Source organism: Barbus barbus (assembly GCF_936440315.1).
Source record: "Barbus barbus genome assembly, chromosome: 22".
NCBI classification, from domain to species: domain Eukaryota; kingdom Metazoa; phylum Chordata; class Actinopteri; order Cypriniformes; family Cyprinidae; genus Barbus; species Barbus barbus.
Genome location: NC_136750.1, coordinates 2,581,114 through 2,604,731, shown reverse-complemented (window position 1 = coordinate 2,604,731; position 23,618 = coordinate 2,581,114). Strand labels below are relative to the sequence as shown.

General features: G+C 38.3%; 1 protein-coding gene across 4 annotated transcripts in view; it reads right to left on the bottom strand.

Annotated features, from left to right (window-relative positions):
- LOC306888007 (kin of IRRE-like protein 3) overlaps positions 1-17,004 on the bottom strand; it is a gene marked incomplete at both ends in the record, with an annotated part of 196,252 nt that extends 179,248 nt beyond the window's left edge. For all 4 annotated transcript variants that reach the window (XM_079446096.1, XM_079446095.1, XM_079446097.1 and 1 more), the window contains one exon: positions 16,962-17,004. In XM_079446096.1, the coding sequence (XP_079302222.1) occupies positions 16,962-17,004 (43 nt within the window). The remainder of the gene's footprint in view (positions 1-16,961) is intronic.
- Positions 17,005-23,618: the final 6,614 nt, after the last annotated feature.

Genomic DNA, 23,618 nt, shown 5'->3' with positions numbered 1-23,618 from the left:
AGTATATATATATATATAAATCACAAATGCATGCATTATAAATTTGTAATACTCACACATAGTGAGTCAAAATTGAACGAATTATTATTTGGTTAAATATAATATTTATTGCATTTATTGCACTTAACATAATTTTAAACTAGTATGCATTTTTATTTAATTATAATATAATGCAATTAAGTGTTTGAAAACATTACATTCAGTCACACTCAAGTTTATAAAGTGCTTTTTTAAAGTATGTGCTGTATGTTAAAGTGTACTTCTATTTCACAAGGGCTATGCTTGATTTATTTAATTATTAATACCTTTCTGCTACTACCTTTTTGACTGTCTTTGCCATTGTGTGTTCCTGGCATGACAAGGCTACATACCATTTAGAGCAAAACACCATTTTACTGTGTCTTTATGAAGGCTGCACATTTTTTCACTTCTTAACCTCATACCAAAAGAAACAAATCAGGTCTGCTTATAGAGTGAATATGTTAAAAAATGCTCTGAATTATTCTCGAGAAAGTTGTGCTTACATCTATTTAAACAAAAGCTGAAGTTTCCAGTCAGGCATCTGAGTAAACTGTCTGATCTGAAGGACAGTATTAAACAAAGATGAGCAATAGTCATCAGACATATGGCGTATAAAATGACTCATTGTGAGTGCACGAAAATACATGTTTTTTTTTTTTCAGCACTCTGAGAACAACAAAAAATTTATTATATATATATATATATAGTGCATTTTTTAATGTATTAGTATTTATTATTATTATTCACATTGTCCATTATGATGCATTGCTTCATTGTCAGTGTGCTTGTTTTGAGTCCCATATAACTGTGATACTGTAAATAGACTTTTTAAAGCAGTCAAATTGGTCTCATGTTAGTCAGTTTACAGCAGTAGAGTTCAGTGTTTATTCACAGGGTAACCTGCAATAAGCTCAAATATCACAGAGGTGGCGTCTCCTCAGCGTCTCATGTCCTCCGGTGACCCTGCTGTTGACTGCTGGCTCCCTCTTCAACACCAACAACACAAACAAACACATTTAGATGTCACTGACCTTGTTTCAACTTCCCAGCGTCATCTCTGGTCACTGTGACACAGATACCCAGCCTCGAGGTATTTTCCTTGACCCTGGCTACGGGATTGCACTTGATGCTCACTGCTAGTTACAAGCCATCGGAAGCATTTGTTCAAGGGTTATACGGAATTTGTCACAGAAGGCGTTTAGAGAAAATAAGTGGTGATATCTGTCGCCCAGAAGACTATACCTGGGCTAAAGAGTTTACCAATAATTTCTTGGTTTGTAGGTACTTCGGCAGAGTATGTGGGAATGCCAGATCAGATATAAAATGTACGTATAATTCCCATATTGATTTTTGAGCTCCCACTCATTCTCTCTGCCAGCAGATTTGTCCAATGGGTCATTACTTATCATGTCAAGTAGACCAGAATGCTGAAACACTGTAAAAGCAACCCTTTTATTTCTCACGTTTGTCTTTCATAGCGCTGAAGATTGTTTTTTTTTTAGTATTATTTCTATTCAAAATAAACGCAGATGTGTTTGTTATCATAGAAGACACTTTGATTGAAGACTTTGGTATCTGAGCACAGTTCGAGACGTAGTTGAGATCTCATCAGAAACATATGATATACATGATATTATCAGGGTCTTGTCCTTCAGGTCAAAAATCTGAGAAGCAGAAAATGTCTCCATTTGGTCTTCATTTAGAAGAAAACAAACATCTAATTTTAAACAAATACTCATATTTGTACATGATACTTTTGGCAGTATTTTCTTTCATAAGAAGCAGAAATCTCCAGAATGACTCCATTTGGTCTCAATTTAATCTCATTGCTGATTAGGAGAAATAACTGAGACATTAAACCATCTAATCTGAGATATATTTCTTTTATATGGAGAGTTATGTTTTGTTCAACAAGAAGACATGTCTGGATGGTAACTATAAAACCCTGAGTGCAGTTTGAGGCAAAGACGAGACTTTCTCTAAAACATTTAAAGAGGCAAACATAATCATGAGAGAAATCTGAAAAGCAGCCGAATCTGTTTACTCTTGATGTAATCTCACTGCTGTCAGAGAAACAATTGAGACATTAAATAGATCTGATTTGAGATGTGTTTCTCCTATGGGAAGCTTTGTCATTCTATATATTTCATCCAATAAAGAGACAAGAACTAAATGTGTCACTACAGAGGAGAACAACTGATGAATGAGTTATACATTTCTTTCTTTGTGTATTTGTTTGTGTGTGCATGTGTAGCACTTTTATTAAATATTCATCCATTAATGTCTCTCGTCTCATACAAAGAATCATGTATAAATACAAAAGACACGTCTGTTCTGATCTAAATGTATCGCGTTAACGTCAAAAGCCGGAGGAAATATTCACTATCAAAGTCGCACGAGTTCAACTTAAAACAGCTCAATTTGAATGCTTGCTGTGTGCGTCTGCCTCAAAGAATCTATCAAAGTGCTACTGTTCTTCAGAAAGGCGCAATGTTCTACAACAACAGTCCCTATGTAATCGGCGACATTACCTGAAGCGATCACAAAGCATTGCTTCTCGGCTTCGTGAGTCCAAGATTTCAAAGAGAAGTATTTTGATCTGTGCTCGAGGCCATTAGCACCATCACAAGCCTTGTTTCCAGTTTAATAACATCACACTCAAGACTGGTTGACTAGAGCTGGGTTTGTCATAATAGTGTCTGCTGAAAAAAAAAGCCTATAAATAATTTTCACAGAATTTCATACACAAAAACACATTGATTTTGACAAGAAAATAAGGAATAGACAGAATGAAATAGTGTTTTCTTGCAAATCATGCTCCAATAAACTTTTTTATTTTATTTTATTTTATATATTTATTTATTTTTAAACAATTATATTGGCTTTCATGTAAAATACAAACCTATAAAACTGCTTTAGAAAAGTGAATGCTTTAGAAAGGAAAATGTCTTTATTCATTCATTCAGATTTATATATTTTACAATAATAGGTTAAAACATAAAACAAACAAACAAAACTAAATTTTAAAACAGAAAGGAAAGAAAGAAAAATCCATTATAAACTTAATACAACGTAAATTTTTGGCAGATATTATTTTAATCATTTATTTTTGCATTAATGTGTCTGAACAAGCCAATTGCTTAATTTCGGAAATGTTCTCTTTATAATATAGCATTCTATTAATATTATCATTATTATTATTATTATTATTTTCTCACACCGCATAACTAGCTCTTTATGCAGTAAAAATATAAAATATGTAATGAAAAAATAAACATTTAAAAAAAAGTAATTTAAAAACTAATTATTATTATTATTAGTTTATTATTGTCAACAGTTACGTTATGATGCATGTCCTTTCACAACTTGTGCTAGAATTTAGTTTTAACCATTCTTCCATTTCTGGGAAGTTTATTTTTTATTTTTTTCAGTCTTGTAATGTTTTCGGAAGTTTTGAAAGTGTCAGACGGGCGGCTGACAGCTGAAGGTGATAGTCTGGGTTGGGCAAGGCTGACAAGACAGTGACAGACCACCGAGGCCGCAGCAAGACCTCCTAGGACAGAAAGAAGTCCATGTTTGTGTACTGACTCTATGGTGTTGGTTTCATCCTTTTATCTCCCTTTCCGCGGTTGTTTTTTCCGTGTTTCACCACATGCGTTCTGCGGTGTTGCACTGATTTGATTTCCCAGCTCTCCTTTTCTGCTCTGCGTGACTTAATCAGAATGACAGTGTCTCAGAGCCCCGGGAAAATCTCTCCCTCTCTTTTCTTCTCTCCCTCTCTCTGCAAGTTTATGCTGTCCGTGACAAACTCACAGTGGCACCTTTCCTCGTGTTGTGTTTCCACATAGAGCGTTGTCATATACTTCAGCGTGTACAAACCCCGTTTCTGCTCCTTCCCATCAGTTCCTTCACTCCCTCTCAATTTAACTTAGTATTTATGCAACTATAAAAACGGTTTCAGTTGAAAGGTGATTTTGTTGGGACTATCTTCCACCATCAAAACTAACATAAAGATCTCGGGGTTCTTTTGAGACTAAAAAGGCACTGGAGAAGAGCAAACTGGTTGTTTTTCAGCTCTTCAAAAAGAGCGTTATGAAACAGAAAACTTCCGTAAACCTACATTCAGAGAGTCCTGCTTTTCTTTCTGTATCAAAGCACTCGGCTGAAGCTCAAATGCATGTTTTCTTTTGACTTTAGGAGAAGCATCTGAGAAGAACAGCTACATTTAGAAAACTTCAATAAGCACTCAAGTCTTTCTCATTGTACATCTCATCCTTTTGGATCCATGATCCCAAATAGGTTGAGTTCAATTACACACAGCTGCGCCGAAGTAAATGTAAGGTCATTAAATATTAAATCAGACCCCTGGAGACCCTTCAGTCATTCCATTTAGGTGGACAATTATTTGCATCTAATTGTCCGGCATTCACAGCTAAAGCGCTTGACCCTTCGATACTCTGTCAGCGAGCGACATGTATGGCAGCCGCATCTCTGACCCGTTTCACCCACAGCCCCTCTCTCGTTCAATTAGACAACAATACTCACACCTGTCAGCCAGATAGCACGTTGGCCACCTCTCTTCCCATCCTCCCCTATTCTATCCATCTTTCTCTCACATGTCTGGAGAAGCACGGGTTGCACATGTGGGGGTCCCTATCCTCTTCTGACCTGTAAATACTGCAGGAGGTCTGGAGACTGATTCTGTCTGACAGACCCTCTCCGACGTAATGTCTTCTGCCATCCCTTTCACTGCCATCTCCCCTGCTCTCTTCCACTTGTCTAAGCATTTTAATGACATATGCTCGCAGGCTTTCTCCAGCCACAGTCATACTAGTAGACTGTGCCTTCCTCTGAACGAGGGATGTTTGCACAGGAAAGGAGAGGATGAGTTAATGAAATGTCGGGAATGAAAGCGCATTTTCCTTGCACAAAGTGGGTAATTTGCCTCGGTGATAGCCGAGTCGCTAACACCGGATGTTTTTATCCCTCGCTTCCCCATTCTGCTCCTATTGCTATATTTCTCTTTCTCTTTCCCACTCTCTTTGTCTTTTTCATCATGTTCATTCCTCTGCCGCCTGATCATTTCAGCTTTATCTTCCCAGAGTCTGTCTCACTGCGGTCTGTTGTACTAATTTATGAGGACTTTTTTTTTTTTTTATGGAACACTCTGCTTCTGTTGCGAAACCTAGTACGCTGCCTACCTAGACTGCATTTTAAGATGCCATAGGTATGTATCATTTGTGAAGATATATATATATATATATATATATATATATATATATATATATATATAATAGGACGAATAGTCTTCTTTTCACCCAATTCTGAGATTGTATCATATGTATCATAAATGCCAGAAAGCATTGTTCTCAATAAAAATAATAATAATATTGATAATAAAAATATGATGATGAAAGACAGTTCACTTGTGTTTCTGGATATGGGAGAAAGGAAGAAAGGAAGCCCCGAGAAAGGAAGGAGAGAGGAAGCCCTGTCAGATAGAAATGCACTTATAGGACTGCATATGTGCCTTGGCCGGACCAACTTGAAATACAGTAATCAACATTTGAAGTGGATCAAAACCTTTCATCAAAGTAGTCCTAAAACCTAAAACCAGACTGCATTCTTGTCTTACTACAACTTTAATGAACTTTTTTGACACTGTTTGAAAACATTATTGAGACACTGCATATGACAACTTGTTGCAGGTTGTATCGATCAAAGTAGTCAAAATGCAATTAAAAATGAATTCATTACAGCACATTTGTTTCTAATATGTATTTGTATTTGTTATGATTATTATGAAGTTCTGTAACTATTTTACGTTTTGTTGGCTAATTTGTATGATTTTGAAAAGGATTTGTAAGATCTGACTCCCCACTGATGGTTAGGTTTGGGTGTAGACCTTCATAATTATGCCTTTCTGTATACTGAAAATCACATTGTATGAAATCATACAAAATCATCACCTTGTAAAATAGTTACACTTTCTTATGGAATCGTGTTGGAACTTATCAGCTTTATAAACATGCTAATGCAAAACTCCAACTCTGCAGGAAATCTAGTGAATTTACAAATTAGTGTAAATTGTTGAAATGTCCAGTTTTCTTGTTGTGATTATATATATATATACTGTATGTATATATACTGTATGTATATATATATATATATATATATATATATATATATAAATGGTTACAAATCTGCTTCTTACAATATTCTCCTAACTTTATTTTCAACCAAAATATAATGTTATTTAAACGTTTAATGTAAATCTTCTAAGAGCATTTCTCATGTAGAAATAACATCATAAGGATATTCCACGAATGTTGTTCTAAAAATGTTTTCTCTCAACATTATGAGAATGTATATTTAATTTATAAATTATAAGACCTTTCCATAAACATTATGTATGTTTTGTTTCAATATTTCTATAACTTTAGTGAAGTGTAAAAAAAATAAAATTAAATAAAAAAAGTTAGTGAAAGTCATGAGAAAGGTCTGGAAATGGATCCTGCTAGGATGTTGTCTTAGAAGGCAGCTCACTATAGGTTTTAGAACAAAATTGTCTCTAGCTGACATTATTTACCCAATATTTATGGTTATTAAAGTATGAAGTCAAATAAATTACAGTATAGTTGAAATTATTATGTATGAAGTATGAAGTTTTAGCATGCTAACAGAAACATCAACTGTAAGTCAAATCTCCTATGCAATTTATGCCATAAGCCTATCTAGAATAAATCACTTTTAAAGTTCTATTTTCGCTAGGATGTTGCCTTTATAGACAGCTGACAACAGAGCAGTGCACTAGGCTTCTGAATAGATCCGGCTACCCAAACACGCACACTTTCTTCTATCCCCATCCATGTCCTACATAATTTTGGAGCAGGGGAGCACTAGAGCGGTGATGAAAAGGGTCCTGGCGGTCCTGCTCAGGGCTAGTTTATGATGCTGTGGCCCATTCCGCTGTTGTGCTGAGTGACTCCCACCTCCAGGGACCTCAGGTTGAAATCTGGTTCAGGTCTCCACTGGGCCTGGCTCTTCTGTTGCGACATCATTAATTCAGCTCAGAGAAATCCCCCATCCATAGATACTCTCCCTGTTTCGCTCTACTTCACTTGTTTTTCTCTTGCCAATTTCTATCGCTTTGTTACACAAGATAAATATACTGATGAGGCAACAATGTTCGCGACATTTTATCGAGATACTAGTAAAGAAAATGATCTAGCTGCAAGAGTTAGTCCGTGGTATGAAACATAATCATTCCAAGTTTATCAAAGAGACATTACTTTGTGAGAATAAAAGTAAATTTATATCTCAGGTTGTTGTTGTATAAGGAGTATATGTGGGGGAAAAAATATACAAATCTTGGTAATACAATTATCATATGATAAACTGGTGCACACACTGATGAATGCAGCACACAAACAGACAGGCATGTCGGTGGCATGGATTACCTTGACAGTTTTCAGTTACCTTTCATTTGTGACAACAATTCTATTCTCTTTGTGCATTTCCAGCTTTCTGAGGGGATAACTTTGTTTACCTTTGGAGCTATTGTTGTTGTTCCTAATCAGACAACAATTAGATAACACAGCCTGCGAGCAGGAATAAATCCCCCTGAGTCTAGCTGGAAAACAGGAACGCTTGACTTTCCTAAACATCTCAAAACATCACTTTCTCCGTTCTTTTTAATCCAGAATTTTTTTTTGCTTTTTTTTTTTTTACTGCAATTCCGTTTTCTTTCTTTACCTCAATGTCCTTCCCTCTCCTCTTTCCTTCTCAGACGGACGATTACACATGGAGAGTAGTCAGCCAAATACATTTCTGCATATTGTCCACATTATTCATACTCATCCAAAAAAGGGCAAGATAAAATGGTCTAATGCTGGTCAAATTTCTAAATCTTTTCATTGAGGTGTCATTTTTTTTGTCTAATAAATTCTTACAAATGTGAGTAAAACAAGTCGAAACAATTAATCCAAATCGCCTCATTCAAATACTATTGTAACAGTATTGTGCACTATCATACCAAATTTCGTAAAATAGCGGAATAGGACAACTTTAGAGCATATTTGAATAATTTGGTTTGTCGAGTGCTTCAGGAGAGGTGTCTTCAGATGCTCTTTTGAGCATTGCAATGGGTCCCGTGTTCAGGTGAAGGTCGGGAGTTTATTTTATCACCAAGGAACAAAAAATGTCCTTGTAAACACACTGGGCAGGGAATGGAAGACAACGTAAATCTAATGGGAAGGGTCTAGATAAGATGCTGCTCTAAGCTAGCAGTAGTGCCTTAAATATATGACGTGGCTCCTCTTTCACTCTCGTTCGAGGAAATGTGATTTAAACTGAGGGCTTGATCATTGATGGGTAGCTTCCTTTGACCCTACATCCTTTCTCTATAGACGTCCTAATAAAAACACCCTAACCCAGGAGTCTGCCGTGCTCGGGTGCGTAATGTGGACCGCACACACTTACGCAGGCTATCATCTCGCTCTCTGTCTCAGCCCCATATCTTTTATGGCTGCAGTCCACTTTGCTGCTATTATACTGCTCTTCATGGTAACATTATCACTTAAGATAAGGCTTCAATAAACTGCACTCTCTTTTAGGGGGCACTCTGCTCTTAATCCAATCTCTGAACGTTAGCACCTTTATCACTGGCCTTCCTGGAGACCCTCGCCTCACCTCCAACCCCCATTTCCAATAAGAGCTAGGCCATTCCGCGCCCCAATGTTAACCCCTTTCTGTTCAGCCAAACTCCAAAAGAGCCATCGAGGAGTTGATTAAATCTGTTCTAAGTGGCGATTCATATATATGGAGAGGTGGTTACTTTGACGGGTGGGCAAGGGCAGGGCCGTGGAGAGCTGGGTTGTGGCCAAGCGGTGGCACAGCACGCCAGCACCTCCTGGCCGACTCTCTGATTCACACTAATGTCCTCAGGAGACCGAGCAGAGACCACTGTCAACTGGCCCGGGAGGCTGGCCAGATTGAAACTCCTGCCAGCACGTTTGAAAGGATAGCAAATCATTTAGTCACCCTGATGGCACATTAGCATTTTTTCAGGCAATGCACTGGCATGGAATAACTCCACATTATTAAACTCCCTTTGAAGTTGAAGCTCGCAGGATAGCACTGTAAAATACGTATAAATAAATAGGAGAGCCATCTGAAAGGAGCTCAACGGGAACCAAATCATAATGCACACACAAAAAAAGAAGCTTTGGCTAATTACAGCGTGCCTAACATTGTTTGCACTCTCTCCCAGAGAAGCATTCTGACTCTGAAAGCGCAACGCCGAATCTGAGGTGAATGTTTTTCAGCACAACAATGCTGAGAACACAGAGGCTGAAACTGGGAAATAAAAGAATGAAGGACATGTAGGTGTGTGGAGAGCAAGTTGGTCACTCGCCGAATTCAATGCAGGGAAAACCTCTTTTGCTCTGTGGGTGCAGTCAATGACACCAGATAGTTCAATAGATCATTTATTGACTCACGGGGTGTTTGAGCTGAATGCATCCTAAATCCTGGCTGAATGCCTTTGGTTAGATGGACATAAATTGATAGTAGATTAATTTGTTATTGAGTATACAACTAAGATGATTTCATGATCTCTAATTTAGAAGCTCAGGTCTAAGTGTCAGTTTTCAAATTTTATTTTTTTTTTTTGTTACATTTTCTACAAACCCTTTTTACAGACTGTGATAATGAATGTCTACAGTTGTTAACATTGTAAATCTAGCAAAGCTTTTTATATTTTCATTAAAAAAATGACATCTTCCTTCTGACATAATCAATATCTGTCAATATTTGTATATACTCTTTTGTAAAGATAAAGGCTATAAATGGTATCATGGATTGCAAATGGGAATGCAAACATTATATTTGTTGTACATTAGTTGACATTCACCACTAAAGGAATTTACTCAATTATGACGGACTGATTCCGAAACCCCAACAATGCGGGAAAAAAAGAAAAGAAAAAAGAAGCTTAAACCAGCCTGATGTGGTTTGCTGGTCCAACTGATTCAAGCTGGTCTAGTTGAACTCCAATTGACACGTGCTCAAAAGCAGGAAAACATACCAGCTAGGCTAAGGCTAGCTTCGAAATCAGCTAATCACCTAAGAAGTTCATTTTGATGTTGAACTGAAGTGTTTTGCTCCACAGCTCCTCCTGTAGGATGTAACCATAATACAGCCAAGCCACCAGAAATGTCAGAAAACATCTATTTCTGTTTTAGGTATTCATGTCGTGCTCCAAACAGAAGGATTCATCTGACACGAGCATCAAACATTCCTCCATTTCCATTGACCAACATTCTAATTAGCCTGCCAGAAATATGAAATATCGCCCATATAGACAGATGCAAAGTGAGGAAATAGTCATACAGAAGGAGCGAGAGAACATGAAAAAGAGGCATAGTCGCTGTCTCTGCTGCTGTCTGTGTTGTAATCCCTCCTTTAGCACGCTAATTAGCAGCATTAGCATGGCTGAGAGCTGAAAACTTGTTTGAGTTCTGTTTGGAGAAACTAGACGTAAGATAGAAGCTATTAGTATTCCTGCAAACAGACCCCAAAAGTGTCGAAAGCTTTCAGAAGCTCACTTTAACTTTTAAAGTCTGCACTGAAGCCTGCACATTTTCACTCTTAATGTTGTTTTGTGAATAGAACATTTGTCTGGAACAGATCAGAAAGACTTTGAGTGGCTAAATCACAGTACAATGGCCATCAATAAATAATACTTATACTATGCCACGTCAGTCACATTCATGCTAGTGGTTTCTGAATATCTGTAGCATCTCCCAGGTACTAGTAGTTTTTTTTTCTTTTTTTTTGCTTTTAGTTCTGTTCAGTTACCATAATATCAGGTATACACCTTACGTTCAGTTGCTTTGTTTTTCATTGATTCCCAGAGTAAAAGTTTAAAGACTGATTAGCATTTATATTGCCATGCTAAGGCTCACTACTGTAATTGGTGTTGCACAGCAACCAGCTACTGCTATCAGACCAATTTACACACATATATACACACAAAAAAAGCTGGCACGTCACTCTACTGCCCATGTAACACACTGAAGTCAAACCGCCAGACTGGCAGGGCTGAAGAGAGAGGGAGACAAAGACTGAGTCCGTCAGGTTCATTCAGGTGTAATATTGCGCCGTCCCAAAAACTTCCAGCAAAAGTGATCGCAAATCATTGTCAGATTGGCAACCCAAGTCTTCCAGTGCCTCCATACCACCAAGTCAGCAGATGATACACTAAAGAAGAAGGGATTTATAGCCTCCAAAAATATCATGGATATTTTACATAAAATAAAATACATAAAAATGTACTGAAATCCTGTTTTAGTGGGTCAAATAAGCTCTCAGGCTCAACAAACTGTATTCACCAGAAAAAAAATAAAAATAATAATAATAATTAGATTGCAATTAAATATTTTAATTATTATAATAATAAATGTAATGCTAAAGTGTACTTCCTTGTTTGACCAACTGCCACAACATGTGACAATTATTTATTTATTTGTTTGTATTTATTTGTGAGCGGTCTCAGCTCAGAATATATCCATCTGAAACAGGCACAACATCTCTCCTGCTGTTGATTCAATGTATTAGGTCGCAATTTAGATGGCTTTAATCTCTGCCATAATCTGTGGCAAAATCCTTGTAGTGTTCCTGAGAGGCTGACCCTCCGGCCCCTTCTGAATCTCTCTCTGCCTGAATGGTTCATCGAGAGAGATGTTTCCCTCCCTCTTGCCCACCCCCCCTTAGGGATAAACAGCAAGCATGAGCGGAATCTCCGCAGGTCACCTCATGATCGCCGCAGCATCTGGTTGAATTACTTAACATCACGCTCCGCAGACATGTAATCCCACATAAAGTCCATTTCTCAAAAAGTGCACCAATTTGGATAAAGACAGCAACTCAGCTCTATGGCCATGAGATTTCCACAGGGACAGAGGGCAAGGGTGGGCACAGGTCAGGGGAGTGGAAGAGGATGAGCGAGATGAAGGGTGGGGGATTGGTTTCTGTTACTGTGGTAAAGAGCACTGGTTTAATTGGTGCAGCTTAATAAAGTCCTGTAAACACATTTTGTTTATGCACAGGGATTCTCAGCAAAGCTGCTCTCACTGGATTTCAGGAATCAAGGCCAAATTAATGGCCATCTTCTCTTGACCTGAATCTGAGGAGGAACAAACAGCTCAACCGAAGAGAGAAAAATCCCTTTCGATATCTAATGAATTCGGTTTTAAAGAGGCAAAACTAAACAGAAACATGGAAACACACATTCCATATAGCTTATATTGCTACATAACTTTATTTTATTGAGTTTTGTAGCTTTTATAAACTTTGTTAATTGTTTGTTGAAAGATTACATTTATAAAATTGTGTTTTATAGATTTTTTTTTATTGTTTGCATGATTGTTATGATCGCTTATATTCACATTTTTATGATTTGATGCAGTTTTTACAGATTTACATAAATCTGTTGTACCTTTTCCATTAACAAAATTAAGACACATATTTGTCTTAAGTGTCAAAAAAGCTGGAGCGAGTGTCTTAAATGTATCCCATTTGACGTGGTCGTAAAGACGTTCTGCGACTGAATAAATGCACTTCTTGTCAAATGCACCCTAGGCCCCGCCCCTGCGTTAAATATTTTTAATGCCTTAAACTGAAAAGATTAATCGCCTGCGTTAACGCGCTAATTTTGACACCACTAATATTTATATATATAATATATATATATCCCTTTTTCTGAACAGTGACCCCTTATATGAAGTGGGGACTAAGAATATATGGAATATAAAAATGTGTTTCATCTCTGTTTTCATCAGAAATTCTATTACTTCTCAAAAATAGCATTCCTCTCTCTGAGAAATGCAGTTGTCAGGGTTGAGTGGGGAGTAGGCTAATATGGGCAGGGAAGGTATTAGAGGGGTCATAGCCTTACATGGTCCACATTAAGGGGACTGCACACCTTCACATACAAAAAAAAATGCAGGTGGTCACAGCTCAGCAACTCACATATGTATCTGTACACAGATTCGGTGTCAGCTCTTTTGCTTTGGCTGTCGATAAAGAATGACAGCAAGAAGAACCGAGGAATACTGATATGTGTTTACTGTCCATGATGACTATACATTTATGTCGTTTGGAAATGAGAAACCATCACTGGCATTCAAAACGGCTTAATCCAAAGATAACAAATGGCCCGGCCAGAGAATAAATCGGAATGTCATGCAGAAATATGAATTTAATTAACCCTGAAATATGACTGAGATGTAAAAATCCATTACATTTGATCGGCTTTGGTCCCCATCCATGTTGAAAAAGGATTTGCAATGTTACAAAGAATGATTTGCTAAGTCTGACCAGGGAAAAACGGTTCCACATACTACAATGAAACACACTAAGATGTTTGATTCCCTTTATACTTGTATAAGGCGGCCGAGATTTGGCCTGAAAACAACCAAAAGTGACATTTTAATTACCAGCGTGCTGAGGTGCAGCTTAGTAAACGAGAGAAAGAGAGAGAGAAAGACAGCGGACACACTAAGACCTGCTTTCGAGGGTTAAGACACAGCTTACGCCCTTGGCTGCATGGGGACTTAACACCAGACGCTCCTGAAGAGCATTTGCCTCATCTATCAGAACAAGACGGCAGCGGTTAGGAGAGGATGACGGTGGGAGGGAGAGAGTGATGGAGGACAAGAGGAATATGGATAGACGAAGACAGATCCGGAATGAGTCTTCAGATCTATGCCACACTGCCCCCAGTGGACTTGAGTGCGAGAGAGGAAAGCAGAATAATGTGTAATGAGACACTCTATAATGTCGAGACCTGCAACAGCGTATATTAAAAGAGCTTTTTTATGATGTTTTGCTGAAATACCGTGAAAAACACAGATTTCTCTTCTGACACAGGCAGTGACAGAAAACAAATACTGCAACATTATCATCTGAGGGACGGACGGAAACAAAAGCAGACAAATTCAAGAAATTCAGTATGTTTGTCTTGTTTTCCAATGTTTATACATATATTATTACATATATAGAGACAAGCTTCAAACAATTTAAATGGATGTAACAGCTAGATTTCATGAAATAGAGATGTTTTCCAAAAAAATATATATAGTTGTTTCTTGATTTAAGCATTAATGTAATATATTGTGAGGTTTATGATTAAAACAAGAAAATGACAATGAAGTGACCAAGAAAGAAAAATAAATCTGATTTTCCTTTTCAAACGGGCAGTGGCAGGAAAGAAAAGCAACAACAGACAGATGCAGAAAATCAGTATTGTTGGCTTGTTTTTCTAAATACCCAAACATCCTTCGAACAATTTAAAATCTTGGAGAAGCATCATTTCTTGAGATAATAAAACTTGTTTTCAGAAAATATATCTAGAATTAAGTTTAATTACTTATCTGAACCCACTGGCAAACAGTATTTATTGATTTAAACATGAATGTATTAACATTTAATGAGGTTTATGATTTAAATGAGAAAAAAATGTTGAGATAAATAAATCGAATTCTCCCAAAACAAGTCAGATTGCCTCATGCAATTTTGATTTTCAAGTAATTTAAAGTTGTTCTAAAGATTTCTTTGTATAAATTTAATGAGAAATAAGACAAAAATGCTGATTTATTTACATTTTTTAAAGAAATTTCATGAAAAAAAAGTGATTTCCCTTCTGACACCGGCAGTGACAGGAAACAGATACAGCGAGAAGCAATTTTTTTTTTTCCGAGGGATGTATGAGAAAGGAGAAATGGAACAAAAGTGGACAGATTGAAAAAATAGAGAAAGTGCTGCCCTTCAGAAAAATGAACAAACTATGACTAAGCGAGTGCGAAAAGGGGAGAAAATGTCCAAAAAAGAAAGAAAGAGAAGGAGAGGGAGAGGGAGAGACAAGCTCTTGGACAGAAGGTTTGCCTGTGGTGCGACAGCTTTCTGTGCCACACAAGGGTGAGCTTCTGTTCGAATGTGTGCCATCAGTTAGGGCTTGTCACCAGGTGTGTGTGTGTGTGTGTGAGAGAGAGCGCACGAGTGAGAGTGCCCTACATATACCCTCAACTCTTGACAAAAACTCAATACAGTCTTTCTAAGCTCCCAGCGCAGCTATTGGACTTTTTGTCAACCTCTCTCTCACACACACACACACACACACACACACAAAAGCTACTCCTCATCCATCTTTTTTTCCCTCTATATAAAATACTTGTTTTTCTCCAGGACTTTTTCTTATATATTTATTTCTGCTGACACTGGTTGGATCCATAAACAGCAATAATGTGTAAAACACAATTTAGCTTTGGGGAACCTGCCATCCCCAGGGGCAGAGAGCGGGGCGACAGGAACGCCTGTTGTTATCTCATGTTTACCTGCCGGTTCTGCTTTTATTTTTTATTACCACAACACCTAGCTCAGCTCAACTGCACAGCAAAGCAGAACAAGGCGACTTTGCATGGTGCGTGATGCTTTCTGTGCGCTGAGCGCTTTAAAGAGTTAGATGGGAAGGAGATGAGACAGACTGTCTGACTGCATTTCTGTTGGCAACAACTGTTTATTGCTAGCATGTTGCATAAACATCTCCATAATTATTATCTTCAATCTATGATTTCAAAGATTATTTCAGTTCATCGTAATATAACATAGTAAATACATTTGATGCTTGGACAGTTTATGTAAACTTTTTTAGAAAACCATAGGCTAGATGAAAATCTTCAGTGTTTTCGTGAAAGATATTATCACATGATCTTATAAAAAATCAGTTCATAAATAAATAAACCATCCACAGTGGACAAAAAAACCTATTTGCTGGACACATGGCTAATACAGCTATAAAACTAGATCATAAAGCTGACAGCCTCCTGAGGCATGATCTACTAAACAAGAAACAGCGCGCCCCATGCTTTACTCCCACTGTCACCGTCAAAGTAGTTTCACACTCTCTCCCCGAGAGCGTGCGTCTGGGTTTATGTGTGTGAAGTTATATATTAGCGCTGTGGGTTATGTGAACATGCTGCTCTTGCCATCAGATCGTGAGTGAGGGGTACAGTATTTGCAACAGTTTAATGAGATTAAAGATTGAGGAAACAAGTTGAGTGATAAGCAGGTCATTAAGTTTGCTCTGCCAAGTCTGTGCGGCTTTGATTTGCGTACGCTGTGTGATAACCATGAAGGGGAAAAAAGAGACTTTGAGGGAGGGAAGAGACAGCTTAGGAAGTGTAGAGCGAGTTGTAGCGTAATATGATTTAATTAATGTCTGAGGACTTTGTTTTTGATGAACCCAAACAAAGCAGCAAGCGACGGTGGTTTCCAGCATGAGGAGCTTCAAATAAAGTCCCGAGGCTTTCGGATTTATTTGAACTTCCTTTTCTGGGTCACCGGTCGCTGCAGAGGAGGACAATCAACTCAATCTATTTAGCTCTGTTGTGTCGCTGCCTCCCCTTTCGGCTGCTCGCGGAGGGAACGTACGAGCGAACCAGCGACCCCACTGAGGGTCTCCGCAGCAGCCTCCGATTCAATCCAATTGTTTTTTCAAAGACAACCACCTGGCGGCAAGCAACAGAAACACATCCGTCAGCCGATACTAAGCCCGACTGTTTACAGACTCAGAGGCTGTCTAAGAATAACCGCGCATTGTGTTTGCTCGCCGGTGCGCGAGATGAGCATCCATTGATTCGGACAAGAGTCTAACCTCGCTGAGCTTCCTTTTCAAGTTCAAGATTTTGGGGTTCGGTGAAACTCATAGGACAGACAAACAACATGCCATGCAACTACTTCAAACTGTTTGAAACAAACTCAAGGGTTCACAGCCTCAGATACTCCCTCGCCGCCTCAGAGTTCAACTCCCAGAGATTCCATGCTCGCACACACTGACACAGGACACAACACAGCAGAGACGAGGAGACCAGGCAGCTTACCGTGACCTGTCAGCCACAAGATCAGAAAGACCTCTGGGATCATCTCGGCACTTTGCAGGGGTGGTGACCTCTCGGGCACCAAGGAGAAGAAGTGAGGCTGGGAAAGTTCACGCACACACCGACCTACGACTCTTCTGGTTGGCTGCTATTGTCAGTCCCCCGATGTGCCCTCTTAATAAAGAGAGGCTCTCTGTCAATCGCTTTCTTCTAGTGTCCTCCTCTCAGTGTGCTGTGATAGCAATCTGCTGTGTTGTCCAATCGTAACTGAAGTGACTCTGTTCTGGTGATGCATGTGCAGGCGGTCTCATAAACTCAGAGTACTCATGCTCTTTCTCTCTCTCACTCTTGCTCTCACACACTGCTCTTCCATTCTCCGGCTCACAGAGTCAGTCTGCCTCTCTCTCTTTCTCACTCCTCCCCACCCCTCCCTCCTCTTCTCTGGCTCTTTCTCTCAGTGGAGGAGCAGGGGAAGGCGGGGGCCGGCTGCTCTCAAGGTCCACCCACCTGATCAAGCGTAGCAGCGCTGTTGTAACAAGAGGCTGGGAATTAGACCTAATCTTTGGGAACTGGGACTGAAGGAAAGAAAGAGAAAGAAAGAGAGAGAGAAAGGCATAGACATGTAATACATACTACATTCAAAAACTGCAAACCTCCACATAAACTGGAAAACTCTCTAATCTGATTGGGTGGGTTGAGTGGGTTTGGGTTCTGGGATTTACTTTTTTTTTCTCTCTCTGAATGGATAGAAACTTTGATTTGATTATGTGTCTTCACACATTTATGTTTATTTCAACTGTCTTTTGTACAGCATCACAGACACTGGTGCATATATATATATATACATATATATATAGAGAGAGAGAGAGAGAGAATATATATATATATATATATAAGTGAGTGAGTGAAGTGACATTCAGCCAAGTATGGTGACCCATACTCGGAATTCGTGCTCTGCATTTAACCCATCCAACGTGCACACACACAGCAGTGAACACACACACAGCAGTGAACACACACCCGGAGCAGTGGGCAGCCATTTATGCTGCGGCGCCCGGGGAGCAGAACTGGGGTTTGGTGCCTTGCTCAAGGACACCTCAGTCGTGGTATTGAGGGTGGAGAGAGTGCTGGACATTCACTCCCCCCACCTACAATCCCTGCCGGCCCGAGACTCGAACCCGCAACCTTTAGATTACAAGTCCGACTCTCTAACCATTAGGCCACGACTATACATATAATAAAAGTTTTAAGTAGTTTTAAAATCTTGCAGTTTGAAGGTTTCAGGTCTATGCAGTCTTAGCAGACTTAGTTGATATGTGGTTGCTAGAGTGTTTGGGGTGATTGCTAGGTAGATATGGTATCAGTACACTGCCTCAATAAAGGCCAATTCTATAAAATTTTCTGTTGCTGAGATATGACTTAATCAAGCTGCCATGTGGATGCTATAGGGTACACTAGATGATTGCTAGAGTGGGCATAATAGTTATCATAATACTAATAATTGATTGACTGCCCAAATCAAAACATCTGACCTTTATGTACCTACAATGTACTGAGAAATTGATTGTATTTTTCGCTATACAGTTGATAATGTGTTTAAAGTGTTTGTTTGGGTATTGCTATACAGTCAACAGGGTAATTATCACATACTGTCGTGACGTATTGTCAAGTATGGTGACCCATACTCGAAATTGGTGCTCTGCGTTTAACCCATCCAAGTGCACACACACAGCAGTGAGTAGTGAACAAATGCACACACACACACACACACACACCGTGAACACACACCCGGAGCAGTGGGCAGCCATGCTGCAGCGCCCGGGGAGCAATTGGGGGTTCGGTGCCTTGCTCAAGGGCACCTCAGTCGTGGTATTGAGGGTGGAGAGAGCGCTGGACATTCCCTCCCCCCACCTACAATCCCTGCCGGCCGGGGGCTCGAACTCGCAACCTTTCGATTACGAGTCCGACTCTCTAACCATTAGGCCACGACTTCCCCCTGGTTGTCTGCTTGAATAAAAATAGCTGCTTCCAAACATCTGTGATGTTTTTGTGGCAAGATATTGCTTATTCATGTTACTCTAGGTTGCTAGGCTCCTCTAAATCGTTGCTAGGGTATGCCTAGGTAGTTCCCACAGTGAAATCTGCCAACGGTTTAAGTGAAAAGAGCCTATGCACATGTACAATAATAAAGTGAGCTGTGATTGGTTGCTTTGCATGCCAGGAAAATCTCTTCCTACCAAAGTGGGCAGTTCTTGGCCAGAAAAAGATGCAAGATGGATCCAAACTTGCCGAGTCAAAAGTCTAAGAGAACCAAGAGCTGGAACCTCATTAGCTCCTCTTTTCCAAATGAGTAAAACGGAGTTCAGACTCATCATTTATTGCCCCCTAATGTAGAAGTTGTTAATCTCACTAATGCATGGCTTGCTAACAACACTGTTTTACACACTAAATATTGCATGATGCATTTCCCTCCTACTTCCTCTCTTCTCTGTTGTTTTGCCAATTATAAAAGGAGTTTTAATCCTTTAAACAAACTTGTTTTACAACAGAATACAATACCTTTTTGTTTCGCTCATTAAAATATCATGGACAACCTGGCAGTTGCAGTAAACAGATGTGCTGTTTAAGTCAAATTGAAAGTTTATTTGTAAGGTTTACTGCAATTTTGAAGCCTTGATCTTGTTAGCTTTAGCAATCAATGTTTTTATTTGAGCAGGTTTTAAACCAGAGAATGCCCATGGATTGCTCCATCTGACTGAAGCACAAAAGCCAAGGATCAATATTTCATGAGAATACTTTTAATCACTTGATTTCTCTTTGGTAATTCCTCTCTTTTGAAGTCTTTCAGTGGTATTTTAAATTAACTAAACTAAAACGATGAGAGTGGTTCCTTGTATCTAACTTGTTTAGAAACAGCCCAGGGCTCAAGGTCAGTGACGATGCGTCCTATCCTGACCTTTGGTTCAGTCTAACAGCATGCAATATATACACAGAGAAACAAGCCTTTATAAACTGCTGAACAGATATCAAGCAAAACATGGACATCATTGACAAACTGATATTAACATCTGCCTCTGGTGATCCAATTACAAGTGGACACTACTAAACAGAGATGTTATCCAGTCACTCAAACCACACTCAGGGGTAGAAAAAAATGCATGGGAATGAGTTGCATTTGAAGTGTAAACGCTAATGCATGCTTATGTGTCCCGGGCAACATCCCAGGACCACCTACTCACCTGTCAATCATCCACAGTTGACAAGAGATTAAACTTGCTGCTTTCCTACATTCAGATTTAAAAGAATAATCATCCAATGAAACAAACAAACATGTTCATGTGAATCCATGTCCCTTGGTAATTAATCAAATGTAAGTCAGTGGGTGCCGTCACTTTAAGAGTTAAAAAAAGCAGGTAAAGGAAATAAAAAAATAGCACTAATGGTTTCTGGCGATATATATTGTGGTTTTATGAAATTAAACAATTGTCGGTGCAAGAACTTGAATGTTATTGCCCACATTAGCACCTGTAATCCATAGCCTTGACAAAATTGTAGCTCAGGTTTTCTGTCGCATGATGACAGGTGAGTAAATTAACAGCACCTTTAAATTTTGTTATCTGCTTATTCAATCAATATTCATTCATTCATTTTTAATTTAATAATTGAGTCTTTAATCCGTGGCCTAGATATTACAACATTTGTGATCCATTTGAGATGCAGAGCAATCAAATCTATGTTTTTAAACATATGGTTTTGCAAAGAACACTGAAAGTGCCATTTTTAAGAGTTTCTTTTCACATTCAAATTCCAACAGCCACATAAATGTGCCAAAAGGAAATGTACAAGCTCTAAAAGGGGAGTTCCTTAAACCGAAAGCTCTGCGCATAGCCACGAGAGATTGATCGCAATGTTAGCTGAAGTGTTTTCACATGGGGAAGGAAAGGCAATCAATCTCATTTATGCTGAACTTTCTCACGCCTTCATCTCAACTCTTACATTGTTCCCTCTTTCTACACTCACTGACTTAATGACTGAGAGCTGCAATGTGACCTTTTAAAACCTACACCCTTAAAAATTACCTGGAACAAAGCAAGCATCAATCTATAAGGAAGAAACGAGAGCGCGAAGAAAGGAAAGTGAGAAGCAGAACTGTAATTTTGAGCAGATGAGGTGGACTACCCAGAGGTGTCAATCAGATAGTCTCAAAGAAATAATATAAATGCTGAATTTGTTTATTGAAGATAAACAAACGTTCAGGTGACGCAAACTAATAAATACGGATTTCAGATCTTCCACAGAGCATGAAAACCATGAAGATTACATGAAATAGATTGAATCAAGAGGTTGGGAAGTGCCATCTGAGCCTTGGCTTGTGGCTCCCGTAACTGACGGTCCAAATGGTAATGCTGTCTTTCTATTAGACATTAAATGAAGTGAAGCATGTTGTGGAATCTTCCACACCAGAAGGAAATCATTTTAATATGACTGACAGGCCAGTCTCACATTGAGGCAAATAAAAAGTGACATGTCTGTTTAGGTGACTTGAGCCTACATATCTGCAATCTACCGCAGTGTGCTTTGAGGAAAAACACTGGGATGTGTGCTTGTGTGCGTTTGTGCATTGGTGTGTCTGTGAGTGTTGTGGTGATTGTGCCTGAATTCTGGTTACCACTTAAAGTTCAATTTGTTAACATTGGTTTATGCATTAGGTATCATAAGGCCTTTTTTTGAATATGGGTTTATGCTTATGCATAAATATAGAATTGTTTCTTGGTGTGTTCGTTTCTGAATGTTCTGTGAATGTTCAAAATGTACAGTTTTTAAATTCTTAAAAAAGTGATTTTTTTACATTATAGAAAATGTTCTTTTGAATATTCTCTGAACATTCCAAAACAATAGTTACATTTAGCAGATGAATGTCCAACTAAAACATTTTAGAAAGTAATAATAATAATAATAATAAATAATTAAATCAATCAATCAATCTAAAGTATTGTTATCTATTGTAATCTATTGCTTTCATTAATTGTCGAGTCAATCTCATTGGTAATACTTCACAATAACATATCATAAGGAATATTTGATGACGGGCCTTTGAATTATTAGAAAAATAATGCACACCCGAGTTGGTGACCTCGGGTGTGCATTATTTTTCTAATAATTCAACGGACCAAAGTCAATTATTCCGCTTATACTACGGTTGCCACACCTCAAGACATTGATCAGATGATATATTTCAAGGCATTCGTCCGGTTTTTCTACTTAAATCACTATTATGTGTAGGATTATTTCTTCCGCATCTCATCCAGCACCTCCATTGCTAATTCCAAAACGTCATTTTAAACCAGAACGGAGGCTTGAGCCATTGATAGCAGACTAATGCAGTTAATAACTAAGTTATGAGAGGAGAGAGAGAGAGAGAGAGAGGGGGGGAAGAGAAAGAGAGAGAGAGAGAAAGAGAGAGGAAGATATTACCTCTGTGATAATCGTCTCTGAAAAGTGTTCGGCAGCAATGTTTCTAGTCAGGGACATGCACAGACATTTTTAGAGGCAGGGGCTCAAGTGGAATAAAGGGCACTTCCCTTATTTATTAATGTTTTTTTCTAAACAAAATGTTAAATATATTAGGAGTGTGCGATATTGACAAAAAAATACATCAATATTTTCTGGAATTTATTGATAATGATAAAGACAATATTTTGCTGAGTGTGTTATTGTGCTGGTATCTTAAGGACTACTGTGGACAGCTGACTCCTAACGTTTTTGATATTCTTCCTATTCTATGTGGTGATCAGTTCACAGCAGTGCTATAAATTAATCTTTTCCAATAAGTTTAAATTGTATTTTACCTTTTATGGGCATTTTTACCTTTATAAAGCCATTTTTTCCTAAAAGTGTGCATCACCCTTTCAGTCAAATTCTTAAATTGAATCATCAGTCAATTCGAATGATAAGCCATTTGGCCTGTTACCAAGCTAATTAAATCAGTATTGACAAAATTAATCTTTGCAATGCAGAGAAAATACAGAATCTGCATTTACACACTGTTTAATGCAGGACATGAGTGCATTTAAATACTGCTTTGATATTTTAAACATAAAACATTGAATACTGATATTTGAAATGATTTTTTTTTAATGAAAATATACTATAAATGTGAAATTAAAACTGCCAGTAGGTGGCAGCAAATCATTGCTAATAAGTGAGTCATTGCGATTGAACTGAATCATTTAAACGGAACAAAACAGCGTCATTTTGCTCAGAGAGGCAAATTGGAATTATATTTGTTGGCGAAATAGAGCAGAAACAGTCAAACGTAAGTGTCTTAATATTAACTGGATGAACTGCTGTATAAAATCAATATTACATTTGTAATCATACTGCTTTTTGGTGAAAAAAAAAAAAAAAAACATCAGCCTTCGCTGATTAACTATATGAAATTATATAAATATATACATTTATGCCCCCATATCTTGAATTTTGTGATCATTCTAAATATTTTTTTTATAAACTTAATCATGCAGTGAAAGAACGCGCCTTAGATATACGGTCTTACCTACTAGCTTAGACTTCCTTTTGCCTCAGCTAAGTTTTAGCTAACTTACACAGTAGCTCTCATGAGTCATGAATGTTAGCAAGACAAATTAACTATATTTGCCT